The sequence below is a fragment of the Leucopleurus acutus genome, assembly GCF_964270905.1.
Source record: "Leucopleurus acutus genome assembly, chromosome: 9".
Classification (NCBI taxonomy): domain Eukaryota; kingdom Metazoa; phylum Chordata; class Mammalia; order Artiodactyla; family Delphinidae; genus Leucopleurus; species Leucopleurus acutus.
The window spans coordinates 90,644,580-90,664,210 of record NC_139144.1 but is presented as its reverse complement, the minus strand read 5'-3'; the positions used below and the strand labels follow the sequence as shown (position 1 = coordinate 90,664,210).

The following is a 19,631-nucleotide window of genomic DNA, read 5'->3' as shown; positions in this document are numbered from 1 at the left end:
TCAGACCTGACAGGACCTCACCGGCTGCTCCCCCAGCCCATCCTTAGTCATTCTTCTCAGCTCTGAGGTCAGCTCCCTGGCCTGAGAGATTGCAAGGTGCTGGGAAGGGGGAAAAGCCCACAGAAAACTCAGGGACAGCATGAGAGGCCTGGTGAGGGAATCTCTCCCGTCGCCTCCTCCACTGAGAAAACCAAGGCCAACCAGCTGGAACCTTACCTGAAAGTTCTCAGCGATGCGTGCTGGCGTCACAGACTTGGGAATTACGACCACGTTCCTCTGAATATGGAACCGGATCAGAACCCGTGCAGAAGGGGACATGGTGTTTCCACTTATCTACAAGGACTGCTCCCTCTACTTTTTTTTCAGAAAAATAAAACATCTCTGCCACTCACTGTATCTTTAGTACAACAGCTAGTATTGACTGAGCACTTTATATAACCATCAGAAGCTTGTCAGTCCTCTGCCAGTATCTCCCTTAATCCTCACAACAACTCCATAACCTTCCTTTTTTATTTTATTTTATTTATTTATTATTATTATTATTATTTTGCGGTACGCGGGCCTCTCACTGTTGTGGCCTCTCCCATTGCGGAGCACAGGCTCCGGACACGCAGGCTAAGTGGCCATGGCTCACGGGCCCAGCCGCTCTGCGGCACGTGGGATCTTCCCAGACCAGGGCACAAACCCGTGTCCCCTGCATCGGCAAGTGGACTCTCAACCACTGCACCACCAGAGAGGCCCTCATAACCTTCCTTTTTTAAAAATAAGGAAAGTGGCTTGGGACAGTGTTTGGGGTCATGAGGCTGATACGTAGTGGAACTGGGATCTGAACCCAGATCTTTTGGCTGTATAGCCATGCTCTTCTTCTTGGACAACAGGACTCAACAGAAGCCGTTAGATGCCATCCTTGTTTCAGTGATAACCATGGGATTTCCTGGAGTTCCAAACAAACAGGCTTTCAAGGAAGGGCCTCAGTGGGCTTCCTTTCCTGTTTTTTTCACCTTCAAGGAGTTAAATGAAGACAGCACAAGGAATAAAACACAAGACTGATCTGCTGGACGGAAAAGAAACTATATACCTTGTACCTGGGCTGTGGATTTTTTGTGCTTTGCAGCAATCTCCTTAATCTTGGGATCCTCCAGTAGGGACGAGTCCTAGATTAAGGACCCTTGGCCCTAGAGGGAGAAAGATGGCTGGTGTGAATAATCACCATGGCTATCATATGTAAATAAATCTTACTCCAGCGATGGTCCCAAGGCTGATCATCAGTCTTCTCCATGTGGGAGACAAGGCAGCAGGATTTGAAAGCTTCATGTCTTACCCATGGGCTTTGAAGTGTCAGTAATTTTGCAAAGGTTGATCCAGTGCTGGGTGGCTGAACTGGAGTAATTCCAGAGGGTCAGGCATGTTGCTGTTTTTTGTAAAGTTACCATATTTTCCCCACTGTTTGAGTATGCCAGGCACATTGCATTACATGTATTTTTCTTTCTGATGGCTTTTTTTTAAATATATATCTTTACTGGAGTATAATTTTTTGGAGTATTATTTTTTCCAATAATCTTTATTGGAGCATAATTTTATACTCTTTATTGGAGTATAGTGTTGTGTTAGTTTCTGCTGTACAACAAAGTGAATCAGCTATATGTATACATATATCCCTATATCACCTCCCTCTTGAGCCTCCCTCCCACCCTCCCTATCCCACCCCTCTAGGTCATCACAAAGCATCGAGCTGATCTCCCTGTGCTAAGCAACAGCTTCCCACTAGCCATCTGATGGATTTTCTTAAAGAATGTCAAGAGAAAGATCAAATGCCTCACCCAGGTCTATCTGGAGAGTCCAGAGGGCTGTAAGCCATGACAGTGATGCCCTTAGTCTGGCAGTACTGGATCAATTTCTCCTGTCTGAGGTATGGGTGACACTCAATCTGTAAAAGGGAACAATCCTCATCACTAGGAAAGTCCACCTGCTTTTTGAGCTGCTCATAGGGAGTTCTACACACAATAAAAGACTGTCAAGCAGAAGTCTGGGCTAAACCAGACCCCAAGAGCTGTCTCACATGACCAACGAAGTACCTGATGACTGACCTTCAAATGAGACTCAGTGCAAAGCACTGAACTTGCCTCCAAATGTTTAAGAAGTAATAGCGCAGGACCCTTACCCTTTACTAAACAGAATTTACCTGGTAAGCACCGGTTTGTATTTCAGTCTAGGTTTGTTCAAGAGCCTTTCGATCTGGAAGTGGTTGAAGTTGGAGATCCCAATGTTTTTCACCAGCCCCTCGTCCACCAGTTCCTCCATGGCCTGTCATAGAAAGGGACACCTTTGGGCAGTGCTAGAGGGACCCCAGGGATCCTGGCTTGGCTTAGTCCTCTCTGGGACAGGAGTACCTGGTACAGGATCCACTGTCGTAAGGATTAACCAAAGCGTGAAGAGGAATTTTCCATTCAGCCCATGGAGAGAGAGGAAAGCAGGAAGAAAGCCTTTTCAATAACATTTTGTAACTTGCCTTTTACTAGACTGAACTAAAATGAAATTCATATATGACAATAAAAAACGCTCCCACCATTTTCCAAAATACCTGCTGGCTGAGAACGTCTGGGCCACAACCACTGAGACCACAGTGCTGAAAGGTGGAGCTTTAGGGCTTCCCTGGTGGCACAGTGGTAGAGAGTCCACCTGCCGATGCAGGGGACACGGGTTCGTGCCCCGGTCTGGGAAGATCCCACATACCGCGGAGCGGCTGGGCCCGTGAGCCATGGCCACTGAGCCTGCACATCCGGAGCCTGTGCTCCGCGACGGGAGAGGCCACAACAGTGAGAGGCCCGCGTACCGCAAAAAACAAACAAACAAACAAAAAAGGTGGAGCTTCAGGATCCATTTCTGACTGCAGCCTTAGCTTTTAACTGCCATGGGGCAGATGGAGCCCACTGATGGGGAACGGGGATGCTAAGGGCACTGCCATGGCTCAGTGGAGCCATCCCCACAAAGGGAAAACCCAGTCGAGATGGGTAAGGTAGGAGGAGCGTCTCTGCACACCAATACTGAGCTAGAGTGTGGATGTTTGTATCCAGGGATGTTATAAAGGCAGCGGGGGAAATGACCAGAGTACTTAGAGCCAAGGCTGGCAGAGTTCCGGGTGCTGACCGAATCCAATACTTCTGCCTGCCTTGAAGTGCAGTCCTCCCACCTCCTGCTTCACAACCTTCTCTCAGATCTTCTCTTGGATGGCTTCCCCCCACCTCATGCTCATTCTCGTAGGCATAAGCACAGTCCAAGTGGCGACATCCTATGTCAGTGGCCACTTTCACAGCCTCTCTGACTTTGCCTGGGGTAGACTGGAAGGAAAAAGAAAAGACCATCATAGACTCTTATCCCCAGACCACCTTCAACAGGCTCTCCTATACAGCCCAGCTTCTCCAAACCAAGGTTTCCCTGGGGTCCCCTTTTCCAGGGGACACCTGGGAAGAAAACGTGCTTTGGAAAACTTTTCAAAAGAGAAGGAAGGAAAGTGAATTAACTTTATGATTATAGCCTCATGTCGTATCCTAGCTCAAGCCCACTCCCTTCTAATCCAGGTTCACCCTCCAGCCGGGAGCTGTCTCCAGGTGTGTGGAAGAGACTGCAACCTCTTTCTAATGACCAGGCTGAAGACTTGATTTTGAAGTAACTCAAAGGAATCTTCAGAGAGAGAAAATGGTCATTACTGCATAAATCCAGGCTCATCGCATACTAGGTGTGTGGCCTGAGCAGATTACTTAACTTCTCCAAACCTAGTCTACAAAATGGGAATAATAACAATAGCACCTGCCTCATGAGGTCACTGTGTTAAGGGCCACAATGAATGTCAAGTTTGCAGCACAGCACTGGGCACACACCTAAGAGTCAATGGATGCAAGGCATTATATAACTGTTGTTTCAGGAAAAGGAGAAATAGAAAACCTTGTAAGAATGGGGTTTATTCCTCCCCCCGACCCTCGCAAGGCAAGAAAGAAAGGGAGGAAGAGAGGAAGAAAGAGAGAAAGGAAGAAAGGAAGGAAGAAAAAGAAAGAAAGGAAGGAAGGAAGAAAAGAAAGAAAGAGAAAGGAGGGAGGGGAGGAAGGAAGGGAGGGAGGAAGGGCATTAAAAATACCACATTCTGTCTAATCTAGCAAAGGCAAACTGAAAAACACTTAATACTGATCTTTCACAAAATCTTTTTCAAACCTCTTCTTTCATCATGAAATAATAAACGCATTCAGAAGCATCCCTGGTCACTTCCCTGGTGGTCCAGTGGTTAAGAATCCACCTACCAATGCAGGGGATGTGAGTTCCATCCCTGGTTGGGGAATTAAGATCCCACATGCTGTGGGGCAAGTCAGCCCAAGCACTCTAGAGCCCACGCTCCAGAACCAAGAGCCCACGCACCACGACCTGCATGCTCCAACCAAGACCCAAAGCAGCCAGATAAATACATAAAAATAAAAGAAAGGAGCATCCCTGGATGCCCCTCCCAATCACTACACCCTACTTGACCTTCACTGGTAAACACATAAGCCTTAAAAATTACATCATCCCTACACCTTGAAAATGTTTCACTTCATAATCCTTACATCTAATTCTGAAATTCTGAACATAATTTCTTGGGTAAACTTTTTATTTATTTATTCCAATGAAAGATCATTTATTAGAGTAGATCCAGTATTGCTTTGTAGGGCTAGAAGAAGAAATATTGACGAAGCATAGCTGAACCTAGTAATCCAACTTTTAAGTTGTCTTTTAAAAAGTAATTATTGGGCTTCCCTGGTGGCGCAGTGGTTGAGAGTCTGCCTGCCGATGCAGGGGACACGGGTTCGTGCCCCGGTCCCGGAGGATCCCACATGCCGCGGAGCGGCTGGGCCCGTGAGCCATGGCCGCTGAGCCTGCGCGTCCGGAGCCTGTGCTCTGCAACGCGAGAGGCCACAGCAGTGAGAGGCCCGTGTACCGCAAAAAGAAAAAAAAGTAAGTATTGTACAAAAATAAAGACCAAAAGTATATGGTATCTTTGATGAATACTTAGTATCAAATACTTGGCATCACATTGATTATATCTTTATACAATACTGCTTTGAGTGCTATATTCTTTTTTTTTCGAATTTTTGAATTTTATTTATGTTTTTATACAGCAGGTTCTTATTAGTTATCCATTTTATACATATTAGTGTATATATGTCAATCCCAATCTCCCAGTTCATCTAGCTTTATATTTTTTCAGATTAGTGGGGGTTTTTTAATAAATTTATTTATTTATTTTTCTAGTTTTGGCTGTGTTGGGTCTTCCTCGCTGTGCGCCGGCTTTCTCTAGTTGCCGCGAGCTGAAGCTACTGTTGATTGCGGCGCGTGGGCTTCTCACCGCGGTGATTTACGGGCTCTAGGCGCGCGGGCTTCGGTAGTTGTGGCTCACGGGCTCTAGAGCGCAGGCTCAGTAGTTGTGGCGCACGGGCTTAATTACTCTGTGGCATGTGGGATCTTCCTGGACCAGGGCTCAAACCCATGTCCCCTGCATTGGCAGGCGGGTTCTTAACCACTGCGTCATCAGGGAAGTCCCCTTTTTGGGTAAATTTAGACGAGGTGAGCGGATTCACTGGAGATGTGGAAGTAATTACTTGTCACATCTGTGTCAAAGTCAAAGCTCTGATTTGGAGAAAAGCAGCCCTGTTCAAGCAAGAGAAGCTGGGATGAATCAAGCTGGAATTAATCTGCTCGCCCAGATTATCCGAGAGAGCTTCCTGAGAATGACGCAGTCCTGGGACGAGGAGGGAGCCTACCTTCAAACCCAGGAGAGGAGATGAGAAAACCAGGTGCAGAGAAGGACGGAGTCAGAGGAGAAAGACTCAACAGAGGGACAAGAGGGAAGAAGGTAAGTAGAGAACTGGAACCAGTTAGGATGGCGCCATCACGGACGGAAGTGAGAGCGAAGGCAGTTAGAAAGTGATGGGAAGACATTTTAAGCCTATCCTAAGAGAGGCTCCGCAGTCTGCTTCCCTGAGCACTCGGAGTGCCTTTCTGGGTTTCGCCAGCTCACTCTAGCAACACCTGGGGAACCCGAGCTCCCCGACTCCCAGCCCAGGCGCCTCTCTCTCTGGGACCACCCTCCCTGTGGTCACAGCCTTCTCAGACTCTACTATGCTCTGGAGATCGTTAAAGAGCAGGTTCCAACTCAGTAGCCTGGGGTGGGGTCTCAGCTTCTGATTCTCAACACTCTCCCAGGGACTGCTGATGCTGCCTGGGCAGCCTCCTGAGCCCTCCCAGCCCCTCCTCCCAACCCCCCAGGCCACAGCAGCCAACCCAGGGCCCTCTAAGTGTCCCAGAGCCAGGGGGAGTTGAGAGGGAACGGCTGCTGAGAGAGAAGGTGCCCAGGAAAGCAAGTGTGTTTTTGAGTCCCCAAACTGCTTAAAACTTGATACTTGCTAGCAAAGCTCTCACCACTGCTGGAAAAAGCCAGTCTTGGAGCTTTGCAGCCTGAATCAGCCCTGAGAAAGCAAAGCAACCTCGGTCCTGCCTCCAGGGCCCAACATTTACCTCCCCAAACCCTCGCCTCTGAGCTTTCCCTACTGACAGGAGAAAATGTCCAAAGCCCCTCGAGGGAAGTAGGTGTCCAAATCCTTGCATACATACCTTCCAGGTGCCCAGGCCCAAGTTGGCCTTAGTACTGAGCTCCACAAAGGCGGCCACGGTGAGTGCAAAATGGTCGTGAGTGGGCAGATTCGTTGTCTTCTGCCCCGCTTAATGGTGCTGACTCTGGCTGCAGAGGGAGGAGCTAGAGGCTGGGGGTGGGCAGACATTTCCAACCCTGGAAAGAACAGGAAAGCCCTTTCAGCCTTTTGTAATATTGATTCATGTGAATGAACTTCAAATATTGTAACCTTGTGTCCAGTTCTCCCTGATTCAAAATGCATGGATTATTTTATGAGAGTGACACTTAGAGATTTTATCCATTTTTCTTTTCCTTTGCTAGTTTAATAAATGGAAAATAAAAAAAGGTGCATGTATTTTAATTTGTTCCTATCTAATTGCTCAACAGTTGCAAATTTTTTCCCTCAGAACATGGAAATTACAGAAGTATAAGAATATGTTTATCTGTTAACCACCTGGACAGGATGCTAACACTCTTCGTATATTTATTTAGTGATTCTTGTCACTTCCTTAAAGAAAAAAAGCTTTGTGATAACAAAATGATATATGCTCATTATAGTAAAACTAGAAAATGTAGATTATAAGCAAGGAAATATTAATCATCTATATTCTCACCACTCATGATACCATTACAAGAGTGCTGTTTCTGTGCATATATATACAGGGAAAAGAGGAAGGGGCTACGTGCTGAGGCTTGTGGGATGTGTGATCAGCTCGTGGACATTCTTCTGATAGGTTGGTGGTGAGGAAGTCGGGAGTCAACATCATCAACCTCATTGGTTCCAACTGGTCTGGGGTCTCCATGCTTGTGAGCAGCATACAGTTAACTTCTTATACTCGATGGGGGTTTCAATATCTGGAATAGAGCTTGAAGGACATGGCTCAGAACATTATCTATAGCCCTTGCGGAGGAACTAAAGGTCCTTGACTTTGTTAAATGGTTAAACTATTATTATTTTTTCTTGCTTGACTATTTTCCTTTCTGCATTTTCTCATTTCTCTGATTAAATTTATTCTTTGCCTAAGTTCTTCTACAGACAAGGGACAGGCAGAGGACTTGCGGGGAGGTCAGTTCCAAGAAGGCCCCATAGGGTCCTGCTCAGTTACACATATAGTTTTAAACTTAGGACCACAAAATAAACTTTTCTATACATTCATAAATGCTCTTCTTAAAATTGTTTTTACATCAACCATTTTTAGTTGTTGTAAAAAATTCTGTTTTATGGTTATAAGGTACTCAATCATTCTCCCTATTCTTAGACATTTAGTTTATTTCTAGTTTGTTTCTATTATAAATAATATTTCAAGGAATAGCATTGTGAGTAAAGCATTGGACACATTTTGATTAATTTTAGGCTTGTTCTCCAGAAGCAGGATTATGTGGTCAAAGGAAATTTGTTTTAGTTTATCATGTGAAATGTGGTTCAGAATTGAGAGGGTTTTTTTGTATTACCATTTATAGAATAACACACCTTACTGTTTGTGATGTTTCAGTAATTATTTACAACTTTCATTTTTTAATATTATGTTCTTTGTAAAATATAAAAAGAAAAATCAGTGGAGAATGAAGAATAGATTAAGTAAGAAAATAAAACCCATCCATAGTCCCACATTTAGAGGTGATTATTGTTAATATCTTCAGGCATCTGTGGATACCCTGTTGAGTTGGGACATCCTAAAGCAGAGGAGAACTGTGCCTCGTTTCCCGGGGTGAGGCTGTGGGGAAGACACCAAGTCTAGGATGGAATCTCCTGGTTCCCAAAGCTGTTGGATCGCCACGACCACAGGAGGTGTCCAGGTGAGTGGGCCTGAGGTAGTCTCAGGGTGTCCCATTGGGAGAACAGCCGGGTGACTGACGTCCACTGGCAAAGTTGGCTGAAAGGAAGTGTAACCGAGCAAGTGGGGCTGTTGCCCTGGGTAACAGCAAGACCAAAAGAGGCAAAGGTCTTTTGCAGAAAGAGCAAGGCTTTATTGCAGGGCAGCCCAGTGAGGAGACAGAAGGCATAGCTCAGCTCTGTCTCCCCAGTGGGCTTTTGAGTGGGGTATTTATCGTGGAAGTAGGGAGTAAGACAGGGAGGGGGCTCGGAAACGATTGGTGGAAAGTTAAGAGGAAGTTTCAGGAGTCCTCTGTGCAGGTGTGAATGTCCTTCATGTCTCTTCATGAGTGGCACGTGCAATATCGGAAGAGTTCCATACGTTACGCTTGGTAGATTTTCGGCATATGATGTCCAAAGTTCGTGATCAGTCATTCTAGTCCCTCAGTGTGCCTGTGTGATGCTCAGTGGCAGGGGCTGTTAGTGTTTCCATACCTGGTTTCCCTGGTACTCTGCAAGACAAGCTTGGGGGTCTCTGTTAATTATTTTGTTGCTACCTTACAGGCCTTGAGTGTGTAAGTTACAGGGTAAGGTTTCCGAAGGCGCGTGAGCCCCTGAACATCTCAAGGCTGAGACTGTGAAAGTTGTGACGTGTACAAGTTCATCCTACACACTATATTCAGGGGAGCTGGATGGAGGTTATAGAGTGGGCTGTATGGCTAGGGCTTGATGGAGATAAGGACATCTTGGATGACTGCACAAAGGGATGGGTGATCACACCTAAGCACCAGAGAGATGAGTCACATCTCAGGGGAAGCCAGTGTATAGATGGTGATCCACACCAGGTACCATTCCCACTCTGTGGGATTTTGCAAGTCTCCCCTAAACCCTGCTGATACCTACAGAGAAGGAATCCTAAATGTAGTAGATTTTAATCCTGAAATACAAGGAAATCAAAGTAAAGACTTTGACCTAAAGGAGAAAGCCAGTGTAAGCTGGAGGTGTAACACAGAAAATTTTCAGAAGTGGATATAATCATCCAGAAGCAGTTGCTTGCAGCCCATTTTTTAGCTCATGCCCTCAAAAATTAATTTCAAACTCATTTATAAAAAAAAAGTAAGTTTTAGTTCCGTGACGAACCGAGGAATATCTGCTTCAGAATTTATCTCACAGGAAGAATGACCCAGGCACAAGTCTTACCTAGCTTAAAACAAACAAGCAAAAACAAGCCTTCATTGTCAGGTGAGGAGAGAGGTGATTCTGATTATGGTTTGCTATTATTGTTATTACTGTTAACAGGCCTGTGCTACATAATATTACATGTATTTGCTCATTTGCTCATTTACTCTTCCAGTAGCCTCATGAGGTAGATACGTTTCTTATCTCCATTTCATAGATGAGGAACTGACACATCGAGATGTTAAGTAATTTGTTCAAGGTGAATGGTGGAGCTGGGATTTGAATACAGATTATTGGGCTCTAGAGACATTTATTTGTTTGTTTATAGTTAGGCGCTGTGCTAAGTTCCACACACATTTCCAATTCAATTGTCACCGTGCTATAAGGTAGATATAATTATTAATCCCATTTTATACCAAGGAGAAAACAGAATTAAAGAGGTACAAGGTCAACTGGAAAAGCCAAGATGCGAACGGGCCTTCAGAGTCCAGAGGTTCCACTACTAACTCTTGTGCTATTCTGCTACCCTCACACCCCAACCCCTGTATTCCACTTATTGCTACCCCTGTAAACAAATACCAAAGAAGGAGAGAGACTGTAGCATCTGGTGGGGGATGGCACTGGGGATTCTCGGGGACACTGATAACTAGTGGAGGTGGCTGACACGCCCAGAAATGGTGCCAACGCATGCAGGTTTTACACACTCATTGGACGGAGTGGTGGTTTCTGGCAGACGGCAGATGATGAGAAGGGCATTCTCTGCTGTATTAGTTATCTGCTGCTGCATGATAACTTATCCCCAAACCTAATGGTTTAAACCAACAAACATCTATTTTCTCATAGTTTGTGCGGGTTGATGATTTACAATGATCCATGACCAGCAACCCAGACGTCCAAACTGATCAAGCACGTATTCAACTTTGTAATTAAGGAAAAATGAGTCATCGAGAGCATAAGAGAAAACATATTTGGGGAAAAGATTGCCAGAACAGGAGAAGGCTCTCAAGCTTCATTTCTGCTTCCCAGAAAACCATGTTCTCATGAGAAGGGGTCCTCAGGCATGGGGTTCCCCATAGTGTGGGAGGAAACCAACTGTATTGGATTCCTGAGCTTTTGTCTTTGTTTCCATAAAAAATACACATTTCTAAATATCAGTTTATGTTTTCTCATTCGTGTGTTTCTGGGGGGTCAGGTGCATGAACTGACCTCATGGAATATGAACATCATTGTTTCATACAAAGTCCTCTTTGTCTGTTGGATTTACATATTTATCCTGTTTTATTTCTATTGCTCATGCAGGACATCATGCTAACATATTTGGTCAATGCTTTCATAACGCTTATTGGTATGAAGTGTGCCTGTGTTTGGAGTTTATATAAACAGTGTTGTGTTATGCACATTTAGTCCACATACTCCACACGGTGCTCCGCCCTGTGCATTCACCACGTTGTGCCTGCAAACTCCATCTTTATCCAGGTAAAGACACCCTTTCTTCTCAAGGAGGAAGACAGCCCAAATGGTAGACAATCCCCTGAGAAAGTCTGTCAGGCAAGGGAGAAATCAGATAGAAGAGGAACCACCCTGGAGAAGGAGAGAAGGAGAGGAGGGATGCGGTCAGCATGATGCCGAGTGCTTTTGTGCAATTTTCCCATTTAACATCCAAAGTAACTTTACTGAGTAGACACCATTATCAACCTCCTATGATAGAGGAGGGGGCTCAGAGAGGTTAGGTAAACCGTTCAGGTCAGTCAGTTTATCTGAGGGGACAGTTTGTCACCTTAAAAGTCACACAATTAATAAGTAAAAGATCTTTGCTATAGACCCAGATTAGGCTTTTTCTAGAGCAGTGTTTCTCGACCTTAGCTGTACAGTAGCATCACCTGGAAGCTTCTAACTGCAGACGCCTGTGACCTCCCACCTACACGCGCCCACACTCACACAAGACATTCAGATTTAACTGGACTCAGGTAGAGCCCAGACACTGCCTTTTTTTTTTAGCCTTAAGTATTAATAGATATTTGGTTGAAGTTTAACATACCCTTCAAGACGAGCGCTCAGGACCTGGGCATAGGCTGATGAATCTCACACAGTGAATGCTCCCACGTAACCACACCCACAGCAAGCAACTGAACATTACAGACACAGAAGCCCCTCACGCCACCTCCCCAGACCCTCAAGGACAACCATTCTCTGGACTTCTAACACCATAGAGCAGTTGTGCCTCGTTTTGAACTTTACTTACATGTTTCAATGGAACCGTACGTTGTGCATTCTTGTGTGTCTGGCCCCTTTCATTGAAAAGTATGCTTGTGAGATTCATCCGTGTTGCTGGATGAAGTTGTAGTTTGTTTATTCCTATTGTTGTGTCGTATTCCACTCTATGACCTCTTGTTCCACGATTGATAAGCATTAGGATTTTTCCAGTTTGGGGATGTTATGAAGTAGTGATGCTTTAAACAGTCTTGTATATATCTTTTGGTGAATATTTCTGGTGGATATTTACATGGGATTGGAATTGCTAAGTCTGAGGGTAAAACACTGGCATTGTAAAAAGCTCCCTGGGGGATCCTAAGGTGCCCAGAAAATGGAGAAACCCTTCTCTCCGCTAGAGATTATACCTTGAGCACCATGAAGGTACAGTAAGTTCCCTACATATGAACCTTCAAGCTGTGAACTTTCAAAGATGCAAACGTGGAGCTTACTAATGAAGACCTGATGGAACTGGAGGCCCAGAGAAAGGATGAAGAGAGACAAGAGAAAGAAGTAACTGAAGAACCGAAGAGATTCACAACGCAGGAAATGGCAAGGGGATTTTCTTTATTTGAGGAGGCACTGTTAGTTTCTGAGGCACAGCACCTGAACATAGAACAGTACACGAAGGTTGTAGCAGCTGTTTAGAATGCAATGCGGTGCTACTGTGTTGTCCGTGGCGAGAAAAAAACAGCTACTACCCAGACATCACTGGATCGTTTTTTCAAGAGGGTAGATAGAATTGAATCCAGTAAGGAACCAGAACCTGTGCCATCCACGTCAGGCGTGAGTGAAATTGCAGCTTGCCCTCCGTCTCCTATTGCTGACGATCCTTCAGCTCTGCCATCTCCCACCTCCTCTCCCTCCTCCAGTCAGTAACTCTTCTTGCCTGTTCACTCGATGCCAGCCCCTGGATGCCAGCTGTTATACTGTACTACTGTACTTTTCAAGGTACTGTACTGGAAGATTAACAATGTTTTCTTTATTTTTTGTGTTTGTTTTTGTGTATTATTTGGGTGAAAAGTATTATAAACCTATTACAGTACAGTACTGTATAGCCGATTGTGTTAGTTGGGTGCCTAGGCTAACTTAGTTAGACTTACGAACAAATTGGACTTACAAACGCGCTCTCTGAATGGAACTTCTTAGTATGTTGGGGACTTACTGTATTTCTTACAATACGATCTACCAGTCACTGGCACCTAAACCAACTCAAATTCTTGTTAAAAATGAAGATTCCTGCATCCACTGAACCAAAATGGGGAGGGGGGATGTGGTCCTTGGGAATCTACCTTTTTAACAACCCCCCAGGTGATTCTTACACACATCTAAGCTGGAGAACCACTGTATTATATCATATTGCAAAGAAGTCAGATCAGACCCAGTAGTATTTCTCAACCCAAGATCTTTTGAAACTGATGAAAATGCAGCAACTAAATGGAATGATGGTTTTAATTGCCTTCAGTGAGGATTTATGGGTAAGACCTACTCCTCTCAGGCATTGTTAATTTTGAAAGTTTGCTACAAGAATGGAGATAGGGCTTCCCTGGTGGCGCAGTGGTTGAGAGTCCGCCTGCCGACGCAGGGGACAAGGGTTCGTGCCCTGGTCTGGGAAGATCCCACATGCCGCGGAGCGGCTGGGCCTGTGAGCCATGGCTGCTGAGCCTGTGCGTCCAGAGCCTGTGCTCTGCAACAGGAGAGGCCACAACAGTGAGAGGCCCGCGAACTGCAAAACAAACAAACAAACAAACAAACAAACAAAAAAAAGAATGGAGATAAAAACGTTTATAAACTTTTGTCGCTCATGAAAGCACTCTCTGGTTGGATTGCTTATCTCTGGGGCTGATAAAATAGGCTTCATTTACTCACATAAAATGAGAGGCATGAGATGGGTCTAAGTCAAGGCTGTAGCAATCTTATCTGTGATGGACAAAGAACACACGCAGGTTTTCTGCCAGGAATGATTTCGTGTGTGTGTGTGTGTGTGTGTGTGTGTGTGTGTGTGTGTGTGTGTGTGTGTGTGTGTGTGTGTGTGTGTGAGTGAGAGAAACACAAACAACCACCAGAAGTGCTTTCCAGGCCTGTTCAGTCTCTACCCAGCCAGAGAGGAGTCTTTCCCTCTGGCATCCCCACACCCTGAGAACAGGACTCTTCTGTCTCAGCTGGTCTCTGCTTCCAGGAATCCAGCTCCCACCTGGAGGTTCCTTTGTAATTGGTACTGAATGCCTTAGTTCCTCTGAGCCCAGCTTCCTATCCTACACAGAAAATACTGTAGCTTCCCAACCAGCCCCATTCTACTCCCGCTCATGCAGTTTCTAATTTGCTTTTTACTTTTTTTCCAGTAGGCTGTTTGCCCAGGCTTCTTCAAGAACAACCCCAGGCCCCTTCTTTTCTTAACATCCCAGCTCTGTGTGAAGGTCTTAGCTCATTTCCAGCTGAGCCCCAGCCATAGAGCAGGCCCACACCCAAATTCACTGGATATTATGTTTCACGCCCACACAGCAAGGACCTTAGTATAACATTTGTGGGCCCTGGACACTTGTGCGTTTATGAGCCCCTTCTCCCATCATATATTTTAAAGTATATTTTATGACTGAGGTGGTATAAAGCCTGGATTTATGGTTATATTGGGCTGGCCGAAAATTTCGTTCGGGTTTTTCTGTAACATCTTAAGGGAAGATGTTACAGAAAAACCCAGCCCAATATATGTATTATTATATTCATGTTTTCCTCCTGAGTTTTAAAGAAATTAAAACATCTTTGTGGGTCCCTAAAAAATATCATGGGCCCTAGACCCTGTGCCTGCTGGGCCTCATGGATATGTGGGCCCTGCACATAGCCCGTTTCAAGACGGGACAGCCTCATCCTTTTCTTATGACATTTTTTTTTTCATTAATAGGGTTCATTTTGGGGGGAAGTTTTAGGTTTACAGAAATTATCCATACATTATTATTAACTAAAGTCCATAGTTTATATTAAGGTTCACTCTTTACGTTGTACGTTCTATGGGTTTTGACAAATATATAACAACACGTATCCATCATTAACATACCATACAAAGTATTTTCACTGCCCTAAAATTCCTCTGTGCTCTGCCCATTCATCCCTACCCCTTTCCCCTCCAACCCCTGACAATCACTGATCTCTTTACTATCTCCATAGTTTTACCTCTTCCATAATGTCATATGGTAGGAATCATACAGTGTGCAGCCTTTTCAGGTTGGCTACTTTCACTTAGAAATACTCATTTAAGTGTCCCCCATGTCTTTTCATGGCTTGATAGCTCATTTCTTTCTTTGCCAGTATCCATCGTATGGGTATATCACAGTTTGCTTACCTATTCACCTATTGAAGGACATCTTGGTTGCTTCCAAGTTTTGGCAATTCTGAATAAAGCTGCTGTAAACATTCATGTGCAGGTTTTTGTGTGGACATAAGGTTTCAGCTCATTTGGGCAAACACCAAGGAGCAGAATTGCTGGGTCATATGGAAATAGTATGCTCGGTTTTATTCTTATGATTTTTTTTTTCCTGAAACCTTGCATTTACTTCTTACACACCCAGTGCACCTGTCCAAGGTATCAAAACACCCGCTGTGATTTTCTCTGAAAAGTGTGTGCTTGCTCCCACAATGAGAAGGCTTTCCCCTCAGTCCCAGCATTCCTTTTCAACTCCATCCTGCTGACAAGTCCATGGGGCTTCTAACTACATGGCCTCTTTATTGCTGTCTGGGGGATGCTATTTCACTGATGAAAACAGGGGAGAAACAAGATCTAAAGGGCCCATTTCTGTTCAGTCAGGTTTTTGCTAACAGACCTGAATTAAGTTTCAGAGCCCTAGATCACATAGAAGTGCAACAGAAATTTCTGTTTGTTCATGGTAAGGCAACAAAGTCAATACAACTGGAAGTTGGAAAGGTGGACTTCTTTTGTGTAAAAGGATCTCAGCTAGAGGAGAGAGAGAGAAAGGGAGGGAGGGAGGAAGGAAGGAAGGAGGGGAGAAAGGGATTCTTCTTGCCTTGTGATTGTTTCCACTGTGAAATGGGGTCTAGAAGAGGAGAGAGGAATAGCAGTGCATCAGTGCTGAAGGTTGCAATTCCAGGCTTAGTTGTGAGATGGCCAAATCGTGATCTAAGTCAGCTGTGACTAGTTGGGTAGTCAGCAATACAGAGGACATGACAGAGACTCATGGCACAGCACAGCATAGATTTCAGCCTGTAGGTAGAGGGGTCTTCTTTGTGTTCTCACTTGTTTGTGAGTTGGCTTTGATTGACTCTTGAAGTGAACATTAACCTCTAGACTGTGGATTATGACATAGCTCATTGGAGTTAATTGGCATGATATTTGCACCTATGAACGGAAAATCTTCAGACTCCATTAATGTTTGTTAAATTATCTACTTCAATATCAGGTAACATATGCATGTCTCATAAACCCACTGTGGCCACTGGGTTTTAGTAAAATCTCGTGAATCCACGTAGGGGCATCTTACCGTCCCAGCACCTAATGATGACATGGCAATGCAAGTATTATTGAATTAGTAAATTCTTTGTGACTCACAGAATACAGAAAGGTGTGTGATCCCTCCTAATATTTCTTCTAGAACCACTTAAACTGTGAGCCAGTGAGAAGGGAGATCTTTATTGGACAGCTGGGGTTAGGAAGGTGTATCAGCTGTTTCTTCGTCAAATATGAGCTCGTTATAACAACAGCCATTTATTTGCTCATGATTTTGTGGGTTGGCAACTTGGGCTGAAATCCGTCAGCAATCCCGTCTCTGCTCCACGTGGTGTCAGCTGGGCTCACTCACGTGTTCAGCTTCATTTGGCTGCGGGCTGCCAGCGATGACGGCCGAGACCCCCCTCCACACATCCGTCATCCTCCAGGAGGCTAACTTGCACTTGTTCACGAGACAGCAGCATTTTAGGACCTATTCTTAGAACATCTGCCGTGTTAATTCCGCCACGTTCTATCAGTCAAAGCAGGTCACGGGGCCAACACAGATTCAAGATGTGGGAACACAAACTCCACTGCTTGTTGAGAGTTGTTACAGAGAATTTGTGGCTAGTTTTGATCAATGCCAGGAGGTTTAGTAAGAGCTTTGATTAGGTACTTTCCAGCTTCATGGTTTTATACTTTTAAGAAACTGAAGTTCTCTTTTATCTGGTCTGAGGAATATGTATTTATAATAAGTTTTACTTTGTGTAAAATAAATACAAGTTAAGAGAAAATTATTTTATAGAAGAATGAGTGAGGGGCAGTGACCATTTTTCACCCTCTGTAATATTCCCACATCAGTGTATCCAAGAGGGAGAGGAAGCAGCAACTCATGTGTCTGTTAGAAACAAGGAGGAAAGGAAGAGTTCCAAGAATGGTGAGACACAGAAGTTTCTGGGCAGAGGAATAGTATAAGCCAAGGTCCTGCGGTGAGAGACACTGAAATTCATCGGAGGAAGCCAGTGTGTGGACGCTCCAAGAGCAGAGCTTAGGATGAAGCCAGAGAAGTATAAAGAAACCAGATGGTGCAGAGCCACAAAGTCATGTTCACAGAGGTAGATTTATGATGAAACTTAAGTTTCAGTTGCTCTTATCTTTTTTCTCAATAGACATTTTTATTTATTATTTTTTCAGATTTATTGAGGTATAATTGACAAGCACAATTATAAGATATTTAAACTGTACAACATGACAGTTTGGTATATGTGTACATTGTGAAAGGAGTCTGCTCATTGAGTTAGTTAACATATCCATCATTTCACATATTTACACTTTGTGTGTGTGTGTGTGTGTGAGAGAGAGAGAGAGAGAGAAAGAACATTTAAGTTCTATTCTCTTAGCAAATTTCAATTATACAACAGTGTTATCAACTATAGTCACCACGTTATACATTAGATCATCAGACCCTATTCATCTTTTTTTTCATTCAATGAATGTTTATTGTTATTTTTAAGTAAGCTAAAAATGCTTGTGATAAATGCTAAATTGGAAATGCACAGATTTCTGGGATAGACAATTCTGGGGCAAAGAGCTGTTACATATCACGTAAACCTACAGATATTTTTAATTGGAGGAATTTAAAAAAAATTACTATCAATTCAAAAGAGAGCAAGAAAGACCAAAGAGAAAAAATGGAACTAATAGAAAACAAAAAATAAGATGATGAAAATAAAACCAAAATAGCATTATTAAAATAATCATGACTGGTCTAAAAAACTCAGATATATCATGTTTAAAAGTGCCAACCCTGGAACATAAGACTGTATATACAAAGGTTCTAAATAAAAGTATAGGAAAATATATACCAGAACAAAGCATACAAAGGAATGAGCTAAAGTCTTTCACAAGGATGCAATAATCAAAATCCAGAATGTGGGGAGATGTATAGGAAAAACAAGAGAGTTTTCAATAAATAAAATCCATGGAAAAAAAGAGAGAAGTTGGGAGCAGACATCTTAGATTAAAAGAGACATGAGAGATATATTAAGCTATTGCAGTAGAAGGATCTTGTTTGGATTTAAGTTCAAACTAAGCATTTTGAAAGATGAGACAATAAGTGATATTTGAACAATGATGGATATTTGATGATGTTAAGAAATTCAGACCTTATTCATCTTATAACTGAAAATTTGTACCCTTTTAATAACTTCTTCCTAATTCCGCCCCCCCCCAGCCCCCCCCAGTCTCTGGCAACCACCATTCTATTCTGTTTCTATGATTTTGGCTTTTCTCATAGACCCCATATATAAGTGATACCATGCAGTATTTGTCTTTCTCTGTCTTATTTCACTTAGCATAATGCCCTCAAGATCCACCCTTGTTGTTGCAAATGGCAGGATTTCCTTCTTTTTAAAGCTGAATGGTGTTCCATTTCGTGTATGTACCACATCTTTATCCGCTCATCTGTTGACACACACTTAGGTTGTTTCCATAAGTTGGCTATTGTGATTAATGCTGCAATCAACATGGGAGTACAGATATATTTTTGAGAGCCTGTTTCCATTTTCTTTGGATCTATACCTAGAAGTGAGATTGCTGGATTATATGATAGTTCTAGTTTTAATTTTTGAGGTGCCTCCCTTTCCTTTTCTATTCGTCTGAACCTATTTACATTCCCACCAACAGTGTACAAGGGTTCCCTTTCCTCCACATGCTCACCTTGTGTCCTGTCTTCTTGATGATAGCCATGGTCTCTTTATCTTTGAGTTTTGATAGGTTAATTATAATATGTCTTAGAGAAGGTCATTTTGCATTGAGATAAGGGGTGATTTATTAGCTTCCTGAACTTGGATGTTCATGTTTCTCCTCAGGGTGGGGAAGTTCTTCAGCAATTATTTCTTGAAATAAACTTTCTGCTTCCTTCTCCCTCTCTTCTCCTTCTGGAAACCTGATTATTCTGATATTTGTATGTTTCATTGAGTCCCATAGATCATGCAGGATTTCTTCACTCTTTTTCATTCACCCTTTGTTCCTCTCTGGGTTATTTCAAAGTTCCTGTTCTCTAGGTAACTTACTCTGTCTTCCTTTTGATCTACTCTATTGCATTTTTCATTTCACTCATTGAACTCTTCAGCTCCAGAATTTCTGTTTGGTTCTTTTTTTATGATATATATCTCTTAGTTAAATTTCTCACTTTGTTCATATATTTTTTTCCTGACATCACTGAATTGTCTTTCTGTTTCTTGTAGCTCATTTACTTTGTCAGAACAGCTATTTTTAATTCTTTAACAGCTAGATCA

At 43.5% G+C, this 19,631-nt stretch overlaps 1 protein-coding gene across 1 annotated transcript; it reads right to left on the bottom strand.

Moving 5' to 3' along the window:
- On the bottom strand, nt 1-6,728 carry LOC309966644 (aldose reductase-related protein 2-like; the record flags this gene model as incomplete). The annotated part of the gene is made up of 5 exons (XM_082846856.1): nt 6,637-6,728; nt 2,183-2,304; nt 1,862-1,994; nt 1,086-1,154; nt 1-300 (listed from the first exon to the last, which is right to left on the bottom strand). Exons 2-5 carry the CDS (start codon nt 2,299-2,301, stop codon nt 1-3), a joined length of 621 nt encoding a protein of 206 aa, XP_082702982.1. The 5' UTR covers nt 2,302-2,304; nt 6,637-6,728.
- Between the last annotated feature and the right edge of the window lie 12,903 nt (nt 6,729-19,631).